The sequence below is a fragment of the Panthera pardus genome, unplaced genomic scaffold, assembly GCF_024362965.1.
Source record: "Panthera pardus isolate Hobbes unplaced genomic scaffold, ASM2436296v1 HiC_scaffold_17, whole genome shotgun sequence".
In the NCBI taxonomy this organism is placed as follows: Eukaryota; Metazoa; Chordata; class Mammalia; order Carnivora; family Felidae; genus Panthera; species Panthera pardus.
In genome coordinates this window covers 142,668,078-142,691,903 of record NW_026526732.1, presented here as the reverse complement: position 1 = coordinate 142,691,903, position 23,826 = coordinate 142,668,078, and the positions used below count along the sequence as shown (strand labels likewise).

The 23,826-nt window shown below is 39.3% G+C and overlaps 1 protein-coding gene across 5 annotated transcripts in view; it reads left to right on the top strand.

The window, feature by feature from the left end:
- The window catches only part of DNAH8 (dynein axonemal heavy chain 8), a 331,845-nt gene that overhangs the window by 298,869 nt on the left and 9,150 nt on the right, over positions 1 to 23,826 (top strand). For all 5 annotated transcript variants that reach the window (XM_053905062.1, XM_053905060.1, XM_053905063.1 and 2 more), the window contains 3 exons: positions 6,887 to 7,043; positions 10,938 to 11,090; positions 11,169 to 11,358. In XM_053905062.1, coding sequence (XP_053761037.1) covers positions 6,887 to 7,043; positions 10,938 to 11,090; positions 11,169 to 11,358 — 500 coding nt within the window. The remainder of the gene's footprint in view (positions 1 to 6,886; positions 7,044 to 10,937; positions 11,091 to 11,168; positions 11,359 to 23,826) is intronic.

The following is a 23,826-nucleotide window of genomic DNA, read 5'->3' as shown; positions in this document are numbered from 1 at the left end:
TACCAGGATTTATTATTACAGATACCATTACAAACAGCCTTGTACATACATCTTTGTACACTTGTTATTTTAAAAAAAAACTGATTAAGTGTTAAATACATGAGTATTTATAACGTGTATAAAATATAAAATGTTGCTTATTTTGCACCAGCATTTCTATATTTTGCTCCATCTTCCTTGTCTTTGACTTCTTGCTGAATATGAATTTTTTTCATTCTACTTTTATCCCTGTGCTAGTTTGGAATTTATGTACTATTTCTATTTTTTTACTGGTTACCCTAGAAATTTTAACATCCAATATTAATTAAGTGTAAAATTAGTATCTTGGGGCACCTGGGTGGTTCAATCAGTTAAACATCCGACTTCGGTTCAGGTCATGATCTCAACGTTTATGGATTCAAGCCTCGTGTCAGGCTCTGTGCTGACAGCTCAGAGCCCAGAACCTGCTTTGGTCAGATTCTGTGTCTCCCCTTCTCTCTACCCCTCCCCTGCTTGTACTGTGTTTCTCTCTCTCCCTCTCTCTCTCTCTCTCAAAAATAAATAAACATCAAAAAATTTTTTAATTAGTATCTTTACCCTCCTCTCAATAAAAATCTCTTAGGTAATTTTAACTATAGTTACTCACCCCCTGGCACCCCAGTATTTTAATTTTATCTTTTTTTTTATAAACCCACAATTAAAAATATAATTATTGTTTTATGCCATAATGATGTTTACATTTGCCCATGCATTCACCCAATCTTTGCTACCACAAACCTTCCACCAGAATAATTATCTTTTCTGAAGTGTATCCTTTAGAATTTCCTTCAATGTCTTATTTTGCCCTCCTTTGTAAAAACAAACAAACAAAAAAGCACCTTATTGACTTACAATTTGCCTATCATAAATTGATTCATTTTCAGTGGTCAATTCAATTATTTTTATTAAGTTTACAAACTTCTGTGACTATCACCCACCACCTAATTTTAGAATATTACCATCACCCCTGAAAAGAATCCTCATGTCCATTTGTAATCAGGTCTCACTACCACCCCCACTCAGCCCTAGGCAACCACTTATTTACTTTGTGTCTCTATAGATTTGCCTTTCTGGACATTTCCTGTAACTGGAATCATATACTATGTGGTCTTTGGTGAATGCATTCTTTCACTTAGCATAATGTTTCTGAAGCTCACCCGTGTTGTAGCATGGATCAGTACTTCATTGCTTTTATTGTCAAACAGTATTCCAATATATGAACATACCACATTTTGTTTATCTATTTAAAAGCTGATGAACATTTGGGTAATTTCCACTTTTTGCTGCCATGAACATTCCCGTACAAGTCTTTGTGTAGATATGTCTTTTCATTTCTCTTGAATAGATAATTGGAAATATAATTATTGGATAATATGTTTAACCTATTCTTAACATTTTTAGAAACTACTAAATTGTTTTCCAACGTGGCTGCACCATTTTACAATACCCTCCAACAATGTATGAGGGTTCAAGTTTCTCTGATTCTTGCCAACACTTGTTACTGTCTCTTTTTTTATTGTAATCATTCTTGTAAACCTGAAGTCCTGTCTCATTGTGGTTTTAATTTGCATTTTTTATGTAAATAATGAGCATCTTTTCATGTGTTTATTGGCCTTAATATAGCTTTTTTTTGTGAAATGTCTGTTTAAATTTTTTGTGTTGTGTTCATTCTTTTTTTTTTTTTAGTGTTTATTTATTGTTGAAAGAGAGACAGAGCATGAGCAGGGGAGGGACAGAGAAAGAGGGAAAAGAATCTGAAGCAGACTCCAGGCTCTGAGCTGTCAGCACAGAGCCTGACACGGGGCTTGAATTCACAAACTGCAAGATCATGACCTGAGCTGAAGTCGGACGCTTCACCAGTCGGGACTAAGCCACCCAGGCGCCCCTATTCTTGAAAGATAATTTTGCTTGGTATACAATTCTTGTTTAATAGTTATTTTATCCTAACATATGCAGCACACTCTGCCATTTTCTTCTGGCTTCCATTGCTGTTGTTGAGGATTGGCCATCAGTCTAATTGTCATTTCTTTCTAGATAATCTTTTTTCTCTCTCGTTGGTTTTAAGATATTCACTTTGTTTTGAGTGTTTTACAATTTCACTGTGATATGTCTACATATGATTTCTATTTATTTGTTTATCCTACTTAAGAGGCATTGAATTTCCTGAACTTGAGGATTCAAGTCTTTCATCAATTCCCAGTCATTATTCTACCCCTTATTATCTTTTTTATTCTCTCTTCTATCTTTCTGAAGCTTGCCTGAGATGTATGTTAGAACGTATCACTCTATCCTATATGTCTCTTAACTTCTCTTTCACATTTCCTGTTTGTTTTCCCCTCTGTGGCATTCTGGATAATGTCTGCAGATCTATTTTCTGGTTTCCTAATTATTTATTTGGCTGAATCTAATCTGCTATTTGACTCATTATTAACTGTTATGGTGGGCAGAATAATGACCCCCAAAGATATCCACATCCCAATCCCCAGAACCTGTATATATGTTACCTTATGTAGCACAAAGGATTTTACAGATTTTCTTAAGGGTAAGGACCTTGAGATGGGGATGTTATTGTAGAATATCAAAGGTCCAATTTAATCAAATGAACCTTAGAAGTGGGAGATGGAGGAGGAAGACTGGGTCAGAGAGATGAAATAGAAGCAGGGGGAAAGATACAAAGCAAGAAAGGAACTTGACCTGCCTTTGTGATCTTTGAAGATATAGTAGGAAGGGGGCCATGAGCCAAAGGATGCAGATGGCCTCGAGAAGCTAGGAAGGGCCCTCACCTGACAGCTAGCAAAGAATTGGGGACCTCAGTAAGAAAGTGAATTCTTCCAGCAACTCAAATGAACAAGGAAATGGATCTTCCCCAGCAGCCTACAGAAAGGAACTCAGCCATGCTGACAATTTGATTTTAGCCCAATGAGTACTATGTCAGGTTTATTAACTAAAGAACGGTAAGATAATAAATTTATGTTGTTTTAAGCTTCTTATTTTGTGGTAATCTGTTCTAGCAGCAATAAAAAACTAATACAGGTTTTCAATTTTAATATTTTAAAAAATTTCCAGAGGTTCTATGCTATTCATGTTTAGAGTTTCCTGTTTCATACTTACATTTTAAATCATCCTTTTTTTCTTCTTAAATTTTTATTAAAATTCAAGTTAGCTAACATACATGCAGTATCAATCATCCTTTTTTTCCCCCTGATATAATAAAAACATCTTTGTAACATACATCTGAAAATGTATTATCTGTGATCTTTGCAGGTTTGTTTCTGCTTTCTGTTGTTTCTACTGGCTCTTGCTCAGAATAAAAATTCTTGTTTAGTTTCTTCATGGGTTCTGTAAGTTTTGATTGTGAACTCAAATCTGTTGGAAATTAACTGTTGGATTCTTTGAGACCTTGTTGTGGGCACATTATTCCAGGACAGGTGTGTGTTTGGTTTTACCAGCTGCCACATAGAACTTCCTAAAAATACCTTAAAATAAATTTTTGGTTTGAGGTTTTTAAAATCACATAGATGATATGAATGAATGTTGATTAATGCAATAAGCCTAGTGAATTAATAAGTAACAGGCTGGGGCACCTGGGGTGGTCCAGTCAGTTGAGTGTCCAACTCTTGATTTTGGCTCAGGTCATGATCCCAGGGTCGTAGGATTGAGCCCCATGTTGGGTCTGCATGGAGCCTGCTTGGGATTCTGTCTCCCTCTCCCTCTGCCCCTTCCTTACTCTTTTTCTCTTTTGATAGATAGATAGATAGATGATAGATAGAATTCACAGGAAGAGGCAGTTCAAGATAGCAACATAGGAATATCCTGAACTAAGTTACCCCCACAGAGACACCAAATCTACAGCTACATATGAAGCAATTCCTTCTTAAAAAGACCTGAAAACTGAGTAGCTGCTCCACAATGAAGCATGAAAGAGCTACATTGAGATGAATAGGAGAGGCACAGATGTTGTCTCACCCAAAACCCTGCCCCTGGCACAGTGACACATCATTGAGAGGGATCTCATAAATACAGAGCTTCTCCTTGGGAAGCAAGGAGTTTGTGCCCCACATCAGGTACTCCAGCTGTTGGGACCTGTACCAGAGAGACAGACCCCAAACTTTCTGGCTTTTAAAACCAATGGGGCTTATGTCTAAAAGACCCAAAGGGCTGTAGGGAATCAAGAACAGGGCTCTTATGGAGACTCACTCACCCCTTGATTCAGAGCAAAAAACAGCAGTTTGAAAAGCACTTAGATCATATGTGAAGGAGATTCACCTGCTAATCTTAAGGCAGGGACCTGTTGGGACTATCACTAAGGACGATGACACTGGTTGGCCTTACTAGTGCTATTAGGGATATTCGAACCCCAGTGCTTTTCTGTGGCCCTGCTAAAGCTGGTAGGCCACCCCAGCCCCACTTTTTCCCATAGCCCTGCTAAAGCCAGCAGACATCCCACACAGAGGATATTCCTGCATGCTTAGCTCTAGTGGCCAGGATCGCTTGCATTTCTGGGCCCCACAGGACTGAAACAATTAGAAGGACAGTTCTTAATAAGCTTCCTCCCACAAGGCATGGCACACGCAGCAGACCAAAATACAACCTCAGTCTTCCTGTGGAAAAGGCCTTATTTACTTATTGGCTGTCAACATAAAACAGACTGCGATATTTATAGGCTGTTATATGTGAGACTCATGGTAACAAAACAAAAGTCTGTAGTAGATACACAAAAGATAATGGGAAAAGAATCTAAACATAACACTGCAGCAAGTCATCAAACCACAAGAGAAGAGAGCAGAAGAGGAAAAGGACAGGGAAGAACTACAAAACAATCAGAAAACAATTAACAAAATAGCAATAAGCACATACCTATCAATAATTACTTCAAATGTAAATGGGCTAAATTCTCCAATCAAAAGACATAGAAAGTTAGAGAGGGAGGGAGGCAAACCATAAGAGACTCTTAAAAACTGAGAATAAACTGAGGGTTGATGGGGGGTGGGAGGGAGGGGAGGATGGGTGATGGGTATTGAGGAGGGCACCTGTTGGGATGAGCACTGGGTGTTGTATGGAAACCAATCTGACAGTAAATTTCATATTATAAAAAAAAGACATAGAGTAGCTGAATGGATTAAAAAAAGACACATCTATGTGCTGCCTTCAAATGTAAGAACACACACAGACTGCAAGTGAAGGAACAGAAAGTGATGGTTTATGCAAGTGGAAACTGAAAGAAAACTTGGGTAGTTACATCAGACAAAATAGACTTTTAAACAAAGACTGTAATAAAAGACAAAGATGGTCATTACATAATGATAAAGGGGTCAATTCAACAAGAAGATATAACATTGGTAAATATTTGTGCACCCAACTTATAAGCACCTAAGCAAATACTAACAGACCAAAAGGGAGATATTGACAGCAATACAGCAATAGTACAATAGTACAATGCAATACAATAATAGTAGGCGACTTTAATATCCTACTGACTCTCACACTGATGCACACACACCATCTGTGTGTCCAGACCCACCCATTTCTTTTTTTTTTAATTTTTTAATATATTTATTTATTTTTGAGAGAGAGACAGAGACAGAGCATGAGTGGGAGGAGGGGCAAAGAGAGAGGAGACACAGAATCGGAAGCAGGCTCCAGGCTCTGAGCTGTCAGCACAGAGCGCGATGTGGGGCTTGAACTCATGAATCGTGAGATCATGACCTGAGCTGAAGTCAGACGCCTAACTGACGTAGTCACTCAGGCCCCCCCAGGCCCAGCCATTTCAAGACAAAAACTAGGTTTGTACCCTTCAGAGCATCTGGTTGACCTAGAAGAGATATAGAGAGAACAAAAACAAGGGAGAGACACAGACTATTCTCTTTTAAAGCATTCTATTCTGTTCCTCCACATCAGGTATTAAAGTGGTATTGACAAATACACCCCTCTTCCACTAGACAGAGAAAGGCACCAAGGTGGGGCAGGGGGAACCTGTTCACCACCATATTCTAGCACCTAGCTCAGTGCCTGGTACATAGTAAATCTTTATTTGGGTACATGGATTTTAATTTAATTTAATTTACTTTTTTAAAGTTTATTTATTTACTTGTGAGAGACAGAGAGGCAGAGAGAGAGAGAGAGAGAGAGAGAGAGAGAGAGAGAGAGAGAATCCCAAGCAGGCTCCACACTGTCAGCATGGAGCCTGATGTGGGGCTCGAACTCACAAACCATGAGGTCATGACCTGAACCTAAACCAAGAGTCAGATGCTTAACCGACTGAACCACCCAGGTGCCCCTGGACGCATGGATTTTAAAGATGAGTGGGATTTTTAGACTGGTGGAGCAGATGGATGCCAATAGATTACTTTGGAAATCATAAAACCAGTGTAAAGTGAGAAAACAAAACAGAAAAAAAAAACAATGAAATGTTAATAATTTGTAATTCACAGAGGAATTATGAGTGATTCTCTTTGACCTAACAAATTACCATATAATTATAGATTCTTATGACCAGTCTTTAAGTGGGAGAAAATAAAAGGAGGTGTGTTGGTTGTCCAGCATGAGGTTTGCAGGTTAGTGACAAGCAAAATTGGATAGTACTGCTTTGGGTTGCCAAGAACATTTGTGGAATCTCTTTCTCTGAAGATGGAGACCCTTTCATTTCTGTAATGTTCTCCATGTCTTGTTAGGAGGCAATAGTTAGCAGGCAGAATGAATCTCTATTTTTTTTCATTCCTGTGGGTTGATTATAAAGTTTCCTTCCCTCCACCCCCCTCCTTTTTCTCGGTGTGGCTTGAAGTGATCGTATCAGTTCATTTTAGCTTTAATAATTATCTCTGAAAGTACATTTCCCTGCTACATTCTGAACAGTTCACTCTTTTATCAGGTATCAGAGTAACACTGCTTCTGCTGTTCTTGAAACAATTACCAACATTCAACCCAAAGAGAGTGGAGGGGGAGTCGGAGAGACCCGGGAAGCCATTGTTTATAGATTATCTGAAGATATGCTGAGCAAACTGCCTCCTGACTACATTCCTCATGAGGTAAGCCATGCCCTGGTGTGTACAGGGCTATCTTTGGGTTCCACAAAGTTGAGGGAGATCCTGGGACCTCCCTCTCTGCTCATTTCCACTTCCTTTGCAACTCCTTCTTTTACCCTTGTGACCTTCCCTTCCTTGCCCCTTCTCAGGCATCCTGCAAATTATGATCTGCACTTTTCTTTATTACCCTCTACTCCACTTTCTCTTTCAATCACCTTTTCTCTACCCTTCTCCATCCCTGTGTCTTTTGATACCAAGATATCTTACCCATCTAGGCTTTGTCCATTCTTTGAACTTACCCCTTGTTTTTGTCCCTTGTAGTCTCACAATCCTCCCAGTCAGGTAATAGGAAAGCAGACCATTTAAACGAATTCACTCCCGGTGTGAATGGCAATAATTTTCTACTTCTTGAACCTCACAGTTGTTTGCTTATTAATCTAAATAAGTTTTTCTCAATTTTTTTTTAAAATCTCAAGACCGCTTTACAAAATGAGGACCCAAACAGCTTTTGTTAATGTGAGTTATAACTACTGATATTTAATATATTAGGAATTTAAATGGAGACATTTCAAAAATATGTATTAGTTTATTGTTAAATAAGAGTAATAAACCCCATTACATGTTAACATAAATAACATTTTTATTAAAAAGTAAGTATGGGGGAGCCTGGGTGGTTCAGTCGGTTAAGCATCTGACTCTTGATTTCCGCTGAGGTCATGATCTCCTGGTTCGTGGGTTCAAGACCCACATAGGGCTCTGTGCTGATAGTGCGGTGCCTGCTTGGGATTCTCTCTCTCCCTCTCTGTCTGCCCTTCCCATGCTCATGCTTTCTCTCTCTCTCTCTCAAAATAAATAAACATGAACAAAAATAATTATGTTTTCCAAGATAAAAATATTCATTGAGAATAATGGTATTGTTTTACATTTTTGCAAATCTCTCTAATGTCTCATTTAATAGAAGGCAGGTGGATTTTCATATCCACATGGTTGTGATACTACATGTCCTGTAGCCCTGGAAACCTTCACTGTATACTCCTGAGAGAAGAAGAGTCAAAAAGTCAAGTGATATCCTAGTATTACTATGAAAATAGTTTTAACTTTGTGGACCCCCAAAAGGATCTCAGGGCCTTCAGGGGTCCCAGGCCACACTTTGAGAACTGCTGATCTAAAAAAAAAAAGTCTCTCTAACTATAGTGAGATTTCTGGGTGGTTGAAAGTTCTGTGAAAAGTCCTCCAGCTTGGTCTTCTTCCTGCAAGAAGACAGGGTTGTGTCCTCTGGCCATCCAGGGCCTCCTCTCTGCTGTTCTCAGTGTCCTCTCCTCACTGCTGGTGGGCAGAACCTCACCTGAGCCCCAGATGGGGCTGAGTCAAGTTTAGCTCTTCAACCAAGAAGTGAGAGGCTAATGCCCTAGTGCTAGTGTAACTGTGGTCTTGTGTCTACTCTGTCCTGCTTCCTCAAGTCTGGGAAAAATGAACTTGTCAGCTGGGAGCCCTTAGGATCCTTGATCTACAGGCTTCCCACTGCAGTGAGTACCCCCAAAACTAAAACAAAACAAAACAAAACAAAACAAAACAAAACAAAACATTTTCTTCACTCTTAAAACAGTTTTTGTTTCCATTATGTAGATAAGTACCAAGACGTTTGGCCAAGATACTGAAATCAGTTGCTTCACATAGAGATAGATATAGTAAGGGAAGGAAATATTTTTTTAATGGATACAATATACTTTCAACGGTCCATTGTGAGTGATCTTCAGAAGGCAGATGGGGCATAAAACCTACCTTCAGAGATTTTAAAAATTGGCATGTGGAAGTGAAATAAAACTCACTCTAGGTGCCTAGACCACAGGCTGGTATACCAGAGGAGGCTTCTAAGATCTTGGGATAATGTGAGGTGTCCAGGGTTGGTTGGGGCCATTCCTCCGAGCTCTCTGTGCTGGCAACATCCTAGCAGGAACTGAGTGTGAGGGATGTCATTAGGTGGGTTGCTAAATGGGAAGGAGTTTGTACTGAGGCATCTAAAACTGCTTCCTCTTTCAAGATCACTTACCTTTTAGTGTCCTTTATTTTACTGAAGAGAGAGATTTGTTCTTGAAAATGTGGCTGTGAAGTGAATTTTATAAATTATAATTATACTATTGACTTTCATAGTAAAAATGGAGCCACATTACTGAAGAAGAGACTACTTGGTCCCAGAAATATAATGAAAATCCTATGTAAGACTGCAGCAAATCTTCCATCTTATTAATAAAAAGATAATTTCGAGCTGGAACAATAACCATACTCAAAATAAAATCAGTACTAAAATTATATTTTCAAGAGTTAAGTTTTTCCTAAGCTTGACTCTATTGCAAAAGAAGTTTCTCCTTTAAAACGGTAAGTAGGGTAAGGCAATTTGTTTGAGGCTGTTAGCATACTAAAAAATACCTACCTGGCCTGTTGATTTGACGTTGTAGCCAACACCTGGGCTTAATTTCCCACATATGGGGGTTGCAAAAGTATTTCCATAATTTCCTTTCTCCTTCAGTGTGAATTTCTACACAGTAGTCGTGATTTAAAGGGGGTGATATATATGCTCTTCAGCCACTGGAGGCTGAAGGGCCTGAGCTGAGAATGAGGCAGTGGAGCCTGCAAAAATGTAAGTTCTAGAACCAGGAATTTGAGAGAATACCTGAAGGTTGGTATGGTGAGTGGGTTAGGGACCTCCACTGGCATGTTTGACTGGGATTTAAATCATTCACTCTGCCTGCCCAGGTATTCCCACCCAGGCTGTTCCTTTTTATATCACTGCTTCCCTGAGTTTGTGCTTCCCCTTTTCATCCTTCCCACTAGAAGTGGCCCAACTGCAGGAAAACAGAGGTGTCCATTGCTCAGTGGGACACTTTAACACCATGCTAGCAAACCTAGCATGTAAAATGAGAAGGATGGAACAGATGAACTTGAAGGCCATCGTCTCTAACATTCCATGACTCAGGATGGGGCAGTGGGCATCTCCAGCAGAGAACCTACAGTTGAATGGCTTTCTGGTGATTCTGCAGACTGGTACATCAGTCTAAATTCTCTCCCACTCCATGTGCCTATCCTTACCCCTCATGTACTGGCATCTCTTTGATAGTGGCCAGCAGAAGGTTCAGATCTCTGTATGAGCTCTTGCCAGGACTCACAGTCAATCTTTTCTTGGGCATAGGACACTAGATTGAAATGTGTATATATATTGGCTTATTTTCCAATAATTGTTATATTTTATTATTCCCACAACCAGATGTTTTTATATTGATCTCTTCAAAATGGTCAATAAATGATATACCCCAAAAATAACAAATGACAGGTGCTTAATGGCTCTCCCACGAAGTCAAATATTTTCATTGATTAGATTAGGAAAGGCTCTCTTTAGTCGCCCTGGCCAAGGCAACAGTGATCTTAGGACACTGCAGCCAATCGTTCATTGGTAACTGCTCTGTAAAGATTTTGTCCGTATTAACTTTCTGTGACATTTCTAATAACAACTCTGTAAGCATTATGAAAAAAATATTCCAAACTGTACTCTTATAAAGGTTAGATTGCAAAGGAATATTTAACTGACACTTAGTACTTAATCATTTAAAAGGGAAAAAAGGTACAATTCTATTTCAGCTTTTTAAAGTACATTTCCAATTATCAACTAAGTACAATCAATAGGAAATAAAAATCATTTTAGTTGAACAGTAGTGTTTGAGGCCCAGAAAATGGGGAATTTAATGGCAAGTTTGGTTCTGCAAAAGATATTTTAGAATCCATTTGGTAGAGATATATCCAGAGGAAGAAAAAGAACAGAGACAGGAGAGATCATTGGAAGAGAAATAACAGATGATAAAAGAAATTTAGAAATTCATTTCTTGTATGCTTTTTTTTTTTAAGGTGAAGGCTCGTTTGATCAAGATGGGACATCTTAATTCAATGAACATATTTCTGAGACAAGAAATTGACAGAATGCAAAAAGTCATCTCAATACTTCGCAGTAGCTTGAGTGATCTAAAATTGGCCATTGAGGGAACAATCATTATGAGTGAGGTGAGCTATTATCTCAATTGTCATTTCCCTCTTCTGCTGATTTCTCTTGTTCTTATATTTTAACTTTACCTTTTTCAGAATTTGAGAGACGCCCTGGACAACATGTATGATGCTCGCATACCTCAGATCTGGAAAAGAGTGTCCTGGGATTCATCCACACTGGGCTTCTGGTTCACTGAACTTCTAGAAAGAAACGCTCAGTTTTCTACTTGGATATTTGAGGGGAGGCCCAATGTATTTTGGATGACTGGTTTCTTTAATCCACAAGGTATGTGCTCATAGGAGAGTGGGTAAAGTTGGAAGGTGAGGGTAGTTGCACTGTGGGATGAATATATATATGATATATAATAATACAGAGGTACAGCTTGCTAAGTTCTGGGCATAGGCTTTCAAAGGCTGGGGAACACAGATGATCCTTCTGTAATTGTTTTGCAAATTCAATCTGAAATTCATTCTACCATTGCTTCCACAATATGGAGGCAAACCTTCCATTTTTCTTCTCACCTACTTCAGCAAGCCTGTGGTCAGGACATGTGAAATAGTAAAGTTTTATTCAGATCTTAGTTTTAAATGTTTTATGAAAATGTCAAACATGAAGCACCAAAACATGCAAAAATTTTTCTAGGTTGCAGGAAATTAGACTGATTTCAAAACTGATCATGTGGCATTTAGTGAACTTCTAGACTCGGCCCCCTCTCAGTTTTTTATCCCCTGAAAAAGTGCTTTGTGATTCTGCTGCATTTCTTCCTTCACTCTAGAAATTCTTACTAAGTATTTTTTACTAAGTTACTAACCAGATGTCTATTGACATAATAAATTGTGCATAATTTGGTAAGCTCATAAAACCCACTATGGTTAAATTAGTGTTTTGGATTTAGAAATGTGTGGAGTTCATTGAATTCATAAAGTTCAGAGACACAACAACTTTTTGCCTTACTACAATACGGATAATTTTACTTCAAGTAATTCTTATTTTTTAAAGTTTTATTTAAATTCCAGTTAGTTAACATATAGTGTAATATGAGTTTCAGGTGTACAGTATAGTGATTCCACACTTCCATATATCACCTGCTGCTCATCACAAGTGCCCTTCTTAATCCCCATCACCTATTTCATCCATCCCCCCCACCAACCTCCCCTCTAATAACCATCAGTTTATTCTCTATAGTTAAGAGTTTGTTTTTTGATTTGCCTCTCCCTTTTTCCTTTGCTCATTTGTTTTGTTTATTAAAATCCACATATGAGTGAGAGCATATAGTATTGGTCTTTCTTTGACTTATTTCGCTTAACATGATACTCTCTGGCCTTATCCATGTTGTTGCAAATGGCAATATTTCATTCCTTTTGATGGCTGAGTAATATTACATTGTGTATACATATACCATAACTTCTCTATCCATTCATCAGTTGATGGGCACGTGGGCTGCTTCCATAATTTGGCTATTGTAGATAATGTTGCTATAAACATTGGGGTGCAAGTGTGTCCCTTTTAATCAGCATTTTTGTATCCTTTGGGTAAATATCTAGTAGTGCCATTGCTGGATCATAGGGTAGTTCTATTTTTAACTTTTTGATGAACCTCCATACTGTTTTCCACAATGGTGGTACAAGTTTGCATTCCCAACAGTGCAAGACGGTTTCCCTTTCTCCACACCCTCACCAACACCTGTTATTTCTTGTGCTGTTGAGTTTAGCCTTTCTGACAGGTGTGAGGTGCTATCTCATTGTAGTCTTGATTTGCTTTTCTCTGACAGTGAGTAATGTTGAGCATCTTTTCAGGTGTCTGTTGGCCACCTATATTTCTTCTTTGGAAAAATGTCTATTCAGGCCCTCTGCCCAATTTTTAATTGGATTATTCATTTTAGGGGTGTTGAGTTGAAGTTCTCTATAGATTTTGGATACTAATCCTTTATCAGATATGTCATTTGCAAATATCTTCTCCCATTCTTTAGGTTTCCTGATAGTTTGCAGAAGCTTTTTTTTTTTTTTTTTTTTTTTTTTTTTTTTTTTTTGCAGTCCCAATAGTTTATTTTTGCTTTTGTTCCCCTTACCTCAGGAGTCCTATCTAGAAGGAAGTTGCTATGGTTGATGTCAAAGAGGTTACTACCTGTGTTCTCTTCTAGGATTTTTATGGTTTCAGGTCTCACATTTAGGTCTTTAATCCATTTTTAATTTATTTTTGTGTATGGTGTAAGAAAGTGGCCCAGTTTCATTCTTTTGCATGTTGCTGTCCAGTTTTCCCAACACCATTTGTCAAAAAGACCGTCTTTTTCCCACTGAATATTCTTTACTGCTTTGTCGAAGATTAATTGGCCATGTAATTATGGGTTCATTTCTAGGTTTTCTATTCTGTTCTGTTGATATAGGTATCTATTCTTGTTCCAGTACCATACTGTGTTGATCACTACAGGTTTGTAATATAATTTAAAGTCTGGAATTATGATGCTTCAAGCTTTGCTTTTCTTTTTCAAAATTGGCTTTGGCTATTTGGGGTCTTGGGGTTCCATACAAATTTTAGGACTGCTTGTTCTAGCTCTGTGAAAAATTCTGTTGGTACTTTGAAAGGGATTGAATTAAATATGTAGATTGCTTTCGATAGTATAGACATTTTAACAATATTTGTTCTTCCAATCCATGATCATGATCATGGAATGTCTTTCCATTTTTTTTTCTGTCATCTTAAATTTCATTCATCAATGTTTTATAGTATTCACAGTACAGGTCTTTTTCTTGTTTGGTTAGGCTTATTCCTACGTATCTTATGGTTTTTGGTGTAATTATAAATGGGATTGATTCCTTATCTTTCTACTGCTTCGTTATTGGTGTATAGAAATGCAACATATTTCTGTATGTTGGTTTTGCATCCTGCAACTTTACTGAATTCATGTATACGTTCTAGCAGGTTTTTTTGGTGGAGTCTTTAGAGTTTTCTATGTAGAGTATCATGTCATCTGCATATAGTGAAAGTTTGACTTCTTCCTTGCTGATTTGGATGCCTTTTGTTTCTTTTTGTTGTCTGATTGCTGTGGCTAGGACTTCTAGTACTATGTTGAATAAATGTGGTGAGGGTGGACATCCCTGTCTTGTTCCTGACTATAGAGGAAAAGCTTTCAGTTTTTCTCCATTAAAGATGATATTAGCTGTGGGTTTTTTTTTTTATATATGGCCTTTATTATGTTGAGGTATGTTCCCTCTAAACCTACTTTGTGGAGGGTTTTTTAAAATGAATGGATGTTGTACTTTGTCAAATGCCTTTTCTGTATCTATTGAAGTGATAATATGGTTCTTATCCTTTCTTTTATTATGTGGTGTATCACACTGATTGATTTGTGAATATTGAACCACTCCTGCAGCCCAGGAATAAATACCACTTGATCGTGGTGAATAATTCTTTTAATGTACTGTGGAATTTGATTTGCTAGTATCTTGTTGAGAATTTTTGCATTCGTGTTAATCAGGGATATTGGCCTGTAATTCTCCTTTTTAGTGGGGTCTTTGTCTGTTTTTGGAATCAAGGTAATCTGGCTTCATAGAATGAGTTTGGAAGTTTTCCTCCCATTTCTATTTTTTGGATCAGTTTGCGAAGAATAGGTATAACTCTTCTTTAAAGGTCTGATATAATTCCCCTGGGAAGCCATCTGGCCCTGGACTTTTGTTTGTTGGGAGATTTTTGATTACTGATTCAATTTCTTTGCTAGTTATGGGTCTGTTCAAATGTTCTATTTCTTCTGTTTTACTTTTGGTAGTTTGTATGTGTCCAGGAATTTTCCCATTTCTTCCAGATTGCCCAGTTTGTTGGCGTACAATTTTTGATAATATTCTCTTATGATTGTATTTCTGTGGTGTTGGTTGTGATCTGTCCACTTTCATCCATGATTTTATTTATTTTTGTCTTTTTTTTTTTAATAAGTCTGGTTACAGGGTTATCAATTTTACTAATTCTTTCAAAGAATCAGCTCTTAGTTTTGTTGATCTGTTCTGCTGTGTTTTTGTTGTTGTTGTTGTTGTTGTTGCTTGTTTCTATGTCATTCATTTCTGTTCTAATATTTATTATTTCCCTTCTGGCTTTAGGCTTTATTTGCTATTTCTTTTCTAGCTCATTTGGGTGTAAGTTTAGGTTGTGTATTTGAGACTTTTCTTGCATCAGGTAGGCCTGATGGCTATATACTTCCCTCTTACGACTGTCTTTGCTGCATCTCAAGGTTTGGGACTGTCATGTTTCCATTTTCATTTGTTTCCATATACTTTTAAATTTCTTCTTTAATTTCCTGGTTAACTCATCCATTATTTAGTAGGATGTTCTTTAATATCTATGTATTTGTGGTCTTTGCACATTTTTTTCTTATGATTAACTTCAAGTTTCATAGCATTGTTGTTCTGAAAATACACATGGTGTGATCTCAATCTTTTTGTACTTGTTGAGAGCTGATTTGTGACCCAGTATGTGATCTGTTTTAGAGAATGTTTCATGTTAACTCAAAAAGAATGTGTATTCGGCTGTATTAGGATGAAATGCTCTGAATATATCTATTAAGTCCATCTGATCCAGTGTGTCATTCAAAGCCATTGTTTCCTTGTTGATTTTCTGCTTAGATGATCTGTCCATTGTTGTTAAGTGGGGGTGTTAAAATCCCTTACTATTATTGTACTATTATCAATGAGTTTCTTTATATTTGTTTTTAAATGACATATATATTTGGGTGTTTACAATTTGGGGGCATAAATATTTACAGTTGTTAGGTCTTCTTGGTGGAGAGACCCTCCCCCCCATTCATTATTTAGTTGCATGTTTTTTAACCTTCATGCATTTGTGGTGTTTGCAGATTTTTTTTCTTGAGGTTGACTTCTAGTTTCATAGCTACTTCAAGTAATTCTTGGCCCAAATAAAGTAATGTTGGATTCCTTACAGTTCAGCATCTTATAGGTCCACTTGTAATACAATTTAATTTACACATACAAATTTAACAGGTATTATTGCTACTCACAATATGGTTGAATCTCATATTCTCAAGTGAAGGAAGTCAGAACACATTGCAATTTGTTATACTGTGTACATTGTGATGTATGTATACTGTATAATTCCATTTACACAAAGAATCAAAACAGGCAAAACAGATCCATGGTATTAAAAGTCAGGCTAGTGGTTGCCCTTGAGGGAGAGGGCAGTGATTGCAAAAGGGCGCAAGGGGGCTTCTGGGGGCCTAGGAATGTTCCATTTCTTGATCTGGATGTTGGTTACATGGCTGTATTCTCTTGGTGAAAATTCGTCATGCTGTACACTTACGCAGTTTTCTTTGTATAAATAATACTTCAACAAATAGTATACCTTTAATTGTCCCCTGTGTACATACATTAATTCACTTCATGCATTTTTAAGTATCTTAACATTTTCTAAATTTAAAACATTAACCATGGCTGTTTTTATGAGCTTACAAAACTATACATAGTATATTACTGTGTCAATAGGCTTTATATTTGTAAAGGACAGCTCCCAGATTTCACTTATCTATTTTTCTCCCAGATTTTCCATTGAATTTGGGGAGGAAACATTTTTATTATGGTTCTCGGATTTCATGTGTCTACTTATGAGTGTCTCTTTCCTCCTTACCAGCCCTCAATTTGAGTGAGTTGTCACCAGGTAATTCCTGGCTTGAGGGCCTGAAGAAATAGCACTTAACTTAATTAGGATTGTCTAACCACCTTCCATTTGCTAGCCCCTCTGCTAGGTGCTTTCAATAGAGAGAGATTTGAGACCCAATTCATGCCCTAAAGGAGCTTCATAATCTGATTGGTAAGACAGACCCATCAGCAACTTTAACATAATGTGATAAGTGCTTCACCCGAGTGAGAGCTAAGTGCCATAGTAGTACAGAGGACAGGAAGATGAATTCTGCCAAGGCAAGGCTCCAGAAGAGCTTTATACAGGAAGAATGGGGTAGAATTTGCAGGGACTTGAGAAAGGGGCATTCCAGTCAGAGACCTGAGCAAAGACAAGGCATCTCCAGGGAAAGAAGGACAGCAGCATGGCCTGAGTTCAGAGAGGGGAGCAGAGGTGGGGGGCAGTGAGGCTGGCGTGTGGAGTCTCCTGGGGGAGTTTAGGCCACATCATAAAGGCAGTTGGAAGTCCCAATTCGGGATCAAATTGGGTCTTTGATCCAATTTGATTAAAGATCAAAGATCAAAAGATAATCCCAGGAGAAGGTAGAGAGTAGACTGGAGTATGAAGCTTCTGAGCAATAAGACTCTTACCAAGTCCAAGGGAGAGAGCCTGGGACCTTAACTAGGTGAAGAGGGAGGGACAGATCTGATGGGGTGACTAAATGGGGGACTTTTTCATTATTTATTTATTTATTTATTTATTTATTTATTTATTTATTTATTTATTTTAGAGAGAGATAGCAGGAAAAAGGGACAAAGGGGGAGAGAGACAGAGAGAGAGAGAGAGAGAGAGAGAGAGAGAGAGAGAGAGAGGATCCTAAGCAGGCTCCATGCTCAGCACAGAGCCCAGTGTGGGGCTCAATCCCACGACCCTGGGATCATGACCTGAGCCAAAGTCAAGGGTCAGAAGCTCAACTGACTGAGCCACCCACGCACCCTGATTGGGGGATCTTTGAGAGAATAGAGAGAGACAATGGCTGAGGCTAAAGGCCTGGTATAAGGCAGGGAGCGTTGGAAGAGGGACTGGCTGAGAGGGAAGCAAGGAGCACTGGATTTGTCAGCTAGTGCCGGTGGGACATCCAGGTGGAGAGGTGTGTTGGCAGACTTGGAATTTGGGAGTGGGGTAAAGATCAGTGATTTTTAAAAGGATGTGAGGTCATTAAGTGCATTTTTGATATTCAAGAACCAAGGTAATGGGGTTGGTTCATCCCTGGCCTTCCATAGACACAGACAAATTAAGTTGTATATCACAACACACAGTCTCTTTCCATGACTGTTTTTTTTTTCATTAGAAATATGACTTAAAATGGCAAAGTATTAATGTGAACTAATCTGTAATTGTTACTGTTTGTTAAGAAATGTCACAAGCCAGATCATTTTAAAAAATTCAAATGCAGATGTACATTTCAGTTTTCTTGTTATTATTTGTTAGTAATACCAATCCTTTCTCTTTCCTTAATTCCTGTTTTCAGGTTAAACTCTGATTCTTTCTCTCATGGCTCTCATGTCTTGGAAAGGCCTGGATTCAAGCATGCTACCTTTATGCACATGTACATAGACATATACCCTTGTCTTGTCTATGATTGCTTTTTATTTGTGGTGTAGCATAGTAGAGGTCAGCTTTCCCTGCACACTAATCACTTTTCTGCTTCCTTTTCCTTTTCTTGACATGAGAGAAAAATTACCTTCTGTTCCATATCACCTGACCAAATCTGGACATCACAAAGATTACAGCAATTTCATACATGTTCATAGGCAGTGTGCAAGCAGATAAAGCGCCTTCCAATTGGAAGCTTCTCTGATCACTATTTGACAATAATTGATTCTTAGCATGACTATATCTCCTGGGTTTTATATCTTCTAGCCCAGTCCCCTTCAATGAAATTTCTTTCTTTGGCTCAAGATATTTAAATAAATGGGTTTTTTTTTTAATTAAAAAAAAAAAAACACGTTGAAGTAAAACGTAATTCAGTTTGCAACAAGACCATAGTTTTTTTTTTTTTTTTTTTTTTTTTTTTTTTTTCAACATTTATTTATTTTTGGGACAGAGAGAGACAGAGCATGAACGGGGGAGGGGCAGAGAGAGAGGGAGACACAGAATCGGAAACAGGCTCCAGGCTCTGAGCCATCAGCCCAGAGCCTGACGCGGGGCTCGAACTCACAGACTGCGAGATCGTGACCTGGCTGAAGTCGGACGCCCAACCGACTGCGCCACCCAGGCGCCCCAAGACCATAGTTTTATTACAAATACGTAGAGTCAAAATCACTTAGGCTATGAAATATTTGAAAATAAAATTTCACATATAACCATTTAGTTTTGTGTTCTTATAATGTAATATGGCATCCAGTACTGTCAGATGTGTGTTTCCGTGGCGTCTCTAAAGATTGCTCCTCAGGCCTAAGTGCCTTCAAGGCCCATGCTGCCACAAGGACAGGTGATAGCCTTGTGTGCCCCCCAGTCTGTGTCTGAGCTGAATGTTGTTTGTAGCACTGCTCCATTGCCTTATGGTGGTCTGATATTTTGTCAGTCACACTCGAAGAGGCTGAGTCAGCCGCCATGGAATGGTATTTTCAGTCCCCTTCACAATAATTTCTTGTAGTAGTTGATGAGCTCACCTATATGGCAGTTAGGCTTGATTATTAAAATGGTCAGGTGGGAGTGCCTGGGTGGATCATTTGGTTAAGCAGCTGACTCTTGATTTCAGCTCAGAGCACGATCTCATAGTGAGTTCGATCCCTGCGTCGGGCTCTATGCTCACAGCATGGAGCCTGCTTTGGATCTTCTGTCTCCCTCTCTCTGCCCCTCCCTCACTCACACATGATCTTCTCTCCCTTTCTCTCTCTCTCTCTCTCTCTCTCTCACTATCTTCCTCCCCCCCACTCTCTTTCTCTCTCTCTCAAAAATAAATAAATATTAAAAAAAAAATGGTCAAGCTCTCTGTACCCATGACCCTATAATATTTGTTCAATGGCTCAACTTTTGGTAGTGCAGGGATTTGCACCCCAGTGATTACTCAGGTCCAAGAGGACCTTAGTACTCCAGCAATTGTTGATACACATGTTCACATATTGTTTAAGATTGTCCTTCTCAGGGGGCACCTGGGTGGCTCAGTCGGTTGGGCGTCCGACTTCGGCTCAGGTCATAATCTCACACTCCGTGAGTTCAAGCCCCGCGTCGGGCTCTGTGCTGACAGCTCAGAGCCTGGAGCCTACTTCGGATTCTGTATCTCCCTCTCTCTCTGCTGCTCCCCTGCTCACGCTGTGTCTCTCTCTGTCTCAAAAATAAATAAAAACATTAAAAAAAAAAAAAGATTGTCCTTCTCAGGGTTCTTGAAGGAATTGTTCTGTCTCTTGTTCCCACAGGTGTACATTTTCAGAGTATCATGTACATATGATTTAGATTCTAATTTGTGTGTGTGTGTGTGTGTGTGTGCCTGTGTCGTAGGTGTAGAAAATGAGTTGTAATGAGCCTGGCTTCAAGTAGGGATTGACTGCCTTTCAAAACCTCTTAACTGATAGCCATGCTTTGTCATTTGTTGTTAGGTATGATTCACAGGTACTGCTGATGCAGAGGCTGAACATGCTCTTCAGACCTCACACCTCTATCTTAGATTGAATCATGTAGTATCGTTATTTTACAAATGTTTAACTCCACCTGGAGCCTGATGCCATTTGGATGCCAACTTCTGTTAGGTTTTCTGCTTTTTTTTCTCAGTGTCTCAACAATCCGTGTCAGTCTGACAAAGGAGATATCAGTGACAAGTTATACATAGTACAAATCAAGATTTTCTGTTAGAGGATTTTGCTAAAGCAAGGGGATAGGTATTTTTTGTCCTGTTATCTTTTTTTATAGTAAAAATTATCTATAACCTCTTGCTGGTGTATTTGTTTTCAGGGCAACATCATCAACTAGCAGCACTTTCTGAATGTTTGTCTTATAAAAAGCCTGACGTTTGTTGGGTGGAAAAATGCACCAAGGTTTAATAGAATTTTAGGATTAGAAGGGACTGGGAGATTTCTTCTAATCCCACAACAATCATAATCATTCCCCAAAGCCACTGTGTGCTGAACCAGAGCTTCCCCTAATGTCTGAGGGAAGCCAGGTGAATGGACCTCAGGGTTCTAAACCTCTGAGTGATAGTACTCACCTGCTCTATCCTCAAACCACAGAATGATAGGACGACTGTGGACACCTTAAAATGCCTCCAAAATGAGTAACAACCCATCTTCCTTGCCTTCATGTCACAGGGGCTTAGATGTACCTGGCTTCAGTCATAATCCTTATACACATCTCTTATAATTCTAGTTTCTGCACATCGTTATCTTCCTTACCAAGTGTCCAATCCCTTGTAATCTGGCCAGCCTCATCACTGCTCTCTCCAAGGCTACCAAACCTAGTGACCTTATTGCCAACTTCATTCCCCTTAACTATACTAGGATGCCAATTCTGGAAACTCTTCAACACCTTGGCTTTCGTCCATCGCCTTCCTTGGTTCTCCTCCTGTCTCTTCTAGGACTGCTTCTTAGTCCACTTTTGTAGGCTCTTCTCAAGCAAGTTCTGCCCTTGGCCCTGGTACCTACATGGATGATGTCAACCATTCTCACAGATGCAGCTGTTTATCTGCACATACGACTGACTCATCCAAAGTCCTTGTTTGAGATTCTGATTCTTCACTTCCAACTGTGAATGTAGAGTATTCCATACTCCTGTGAACCTCACCAGTACTGCCATCTGGTCATCTTCCTCCTAAACCACCCTCATCAAGATTCTGTACATTTGCTTATGTATCACCATCCTCCAGATCACCCAATCCTTGTGAATGGTCCTTTCATATCCAAACAGCTTTGAAGAGGGAAGCCAAGAAACCATAGTGTGGTAGAAGACAAGAGGGGAAAGTAGGAAGTAGTGATAGAAGCTGCCAGAAATCAAGTAAGATAGGACCAAACGTGGTCAGATGGCTTTATCAATAAGGAGATTGTTCGCAAAAGAAGTGTCAGTGAGGTGGATGGGGAGGTGGAGGAGTCAGACTTCAAGGTGAGTGAGTAGGACCACAGGAAATGGAGAGACAGAGAATATGAACAAGAAGGATAATTGTCTCAAGCAAGTTGGCTTTGAAGAGGAAAAGCAAGTTGGAGGAGTGGTTGTAAGAAGAAAGGATTTCCTTTTTCCTTCTTACAATGATAGGAGAGGCTTGAGTCTATTCAAATACGGTTGGGAAGAAGCCAGTAGAGAGAGATAGAAGGAGAGTGAGAGACAGACAGAGAGAGAGTGCACACAAAGATAACAGACAGAGATAAAAGAAGCAAAGAGGGGATGGCTTCCAAGAGGAGAGATGCACTCTGAGAGGGTGGAAGGACACCACACACATTGTAGGGAGGAATGAGTGTAGATGCAAGTGAGTTTGTCAGTTTGATGGCAAAGAGATAAGGGAGTTCTTATCTGATGCTTTCTATTTTCTCCTTGAAGAAGGACATGAAGTGATCTCAGGAGCAGGAAGGTGTTGGAGGAGAGACTTAAGGAGGGGGCAGAAGTTTGAGAAATTGGGCTACTGAGGGAGACAGGGAAAGATTCGTGGGTGGCTTTGAGAATCCTGTCGAGGACAGTGGCAATGATGTGGTGGTCTGAGTATTATTTGGCAGCCTGGAATAGGTATAGGAAGGGGGACATTTGGATTCATGTAGGATTGGAGTTTTGGCTGGGCAAGTGATGACAAGAATGAATCTAGACTACCTGGGAAAGAAGGGAAGAAAAGGTGGAGTTCAGGAGGTCTTCAGAAATGATAAGGTCAGGGAATGGAGAGGTCAAGATGCTAAATGGATGCTGAAGAGGCCCAGATGATCGAGGATGCTCAGTGAATGGAGGCAGATAGTATTTGGAGAGGGGAGGAGCATGTGGCCTGAGGGTGTGTTTGTCAAAGCAGCAGAGATTCTCATAAAGGATGGAGGAACAATTGGGAAGGACTGTGTCTTTAGAGTTGAGTAGGGCTCCAGTAAGGGGAAGAAGATGGAGAGAATGTTCTGTGAAGAGTTGGTTGACCATAGAACCACTCTAGGGGAAAAAATGGAAAGGTTTGATTGGGGCAAGGGAAAGGAAGCATAAAGTAGCACTCAGAGAAGGTAGAGCAGCTCAAGGAATTACATTTTGGCACATAAAACATGGTGGGTTTAGGGGACCGCAGAAGTAGCCCCAGCTTTCCCACTTATACTCAGGTTCTATTGAAGCCAACCCTGTCCTGGATTAACAACATCACAGAGAGCATGTATGTCTCAAGGGACTGTGGAAGGAGTCCACTCATACAACTGACAGCCTTCCTAATATTTTGCTTGTACATGGGGCATTTCTGTTACTACTTGTCAAATTTGTTCTTAAAACAAATCTGGGTCAGTGACCTCTCAGTGGCCTGCTGTGTGGATCTTTTTACATAGCAGTATTTCTCAGCCCTACCTGTACAATAGAATCTCCTGCAAAACTTTTAATACATAGTAATGCCTGGGGCTCCAGACCAATTATATCAGAACCTCTGGTGATGAGGCCTCTAGTCTGGACAGTTAGTTTTCTTAAAAGCTCCCTTGGTCATTCTAATGTGTAAACTAGGCCTTAGACTACCCAGTATGTGGTCCACCAGCCAACAACATCAGTACTGCTTGGGAGCTTGATAGAAATGGAGAATCTCAGGCCCCTACCCTTGACCTACCTACTGAATCATAACCTGCATGTTAATAAAAGCTCCTTCCCCAGCTGATACCTAAGAACATTAAAGTTTGAGAAGCCCTGCCTTGAAACAATGCCAATGCCAGCGTCCCACCTCTAGATTCTGATTTTACTGATCTGGGTTGTGACATGGGAATCAGGAGTTATAAGACTTCCCAGATATTTCTAACTTGCAGCCAAGTTTAAGATCCCCCACCTTACAGCATCTAGCAAAGCATCAGGAGAGGTGCCTGGTGCATTTTTATTCAACCGGGTGGATCAGCCTCATCTTTGTTTAACGATTTCTGACCTTTATTTAACTTACTAATGAACTCTGTTTGCTTCTCATTTGGGGGAAAAACTGCCTGTCATATGCTTGCAGCAGGA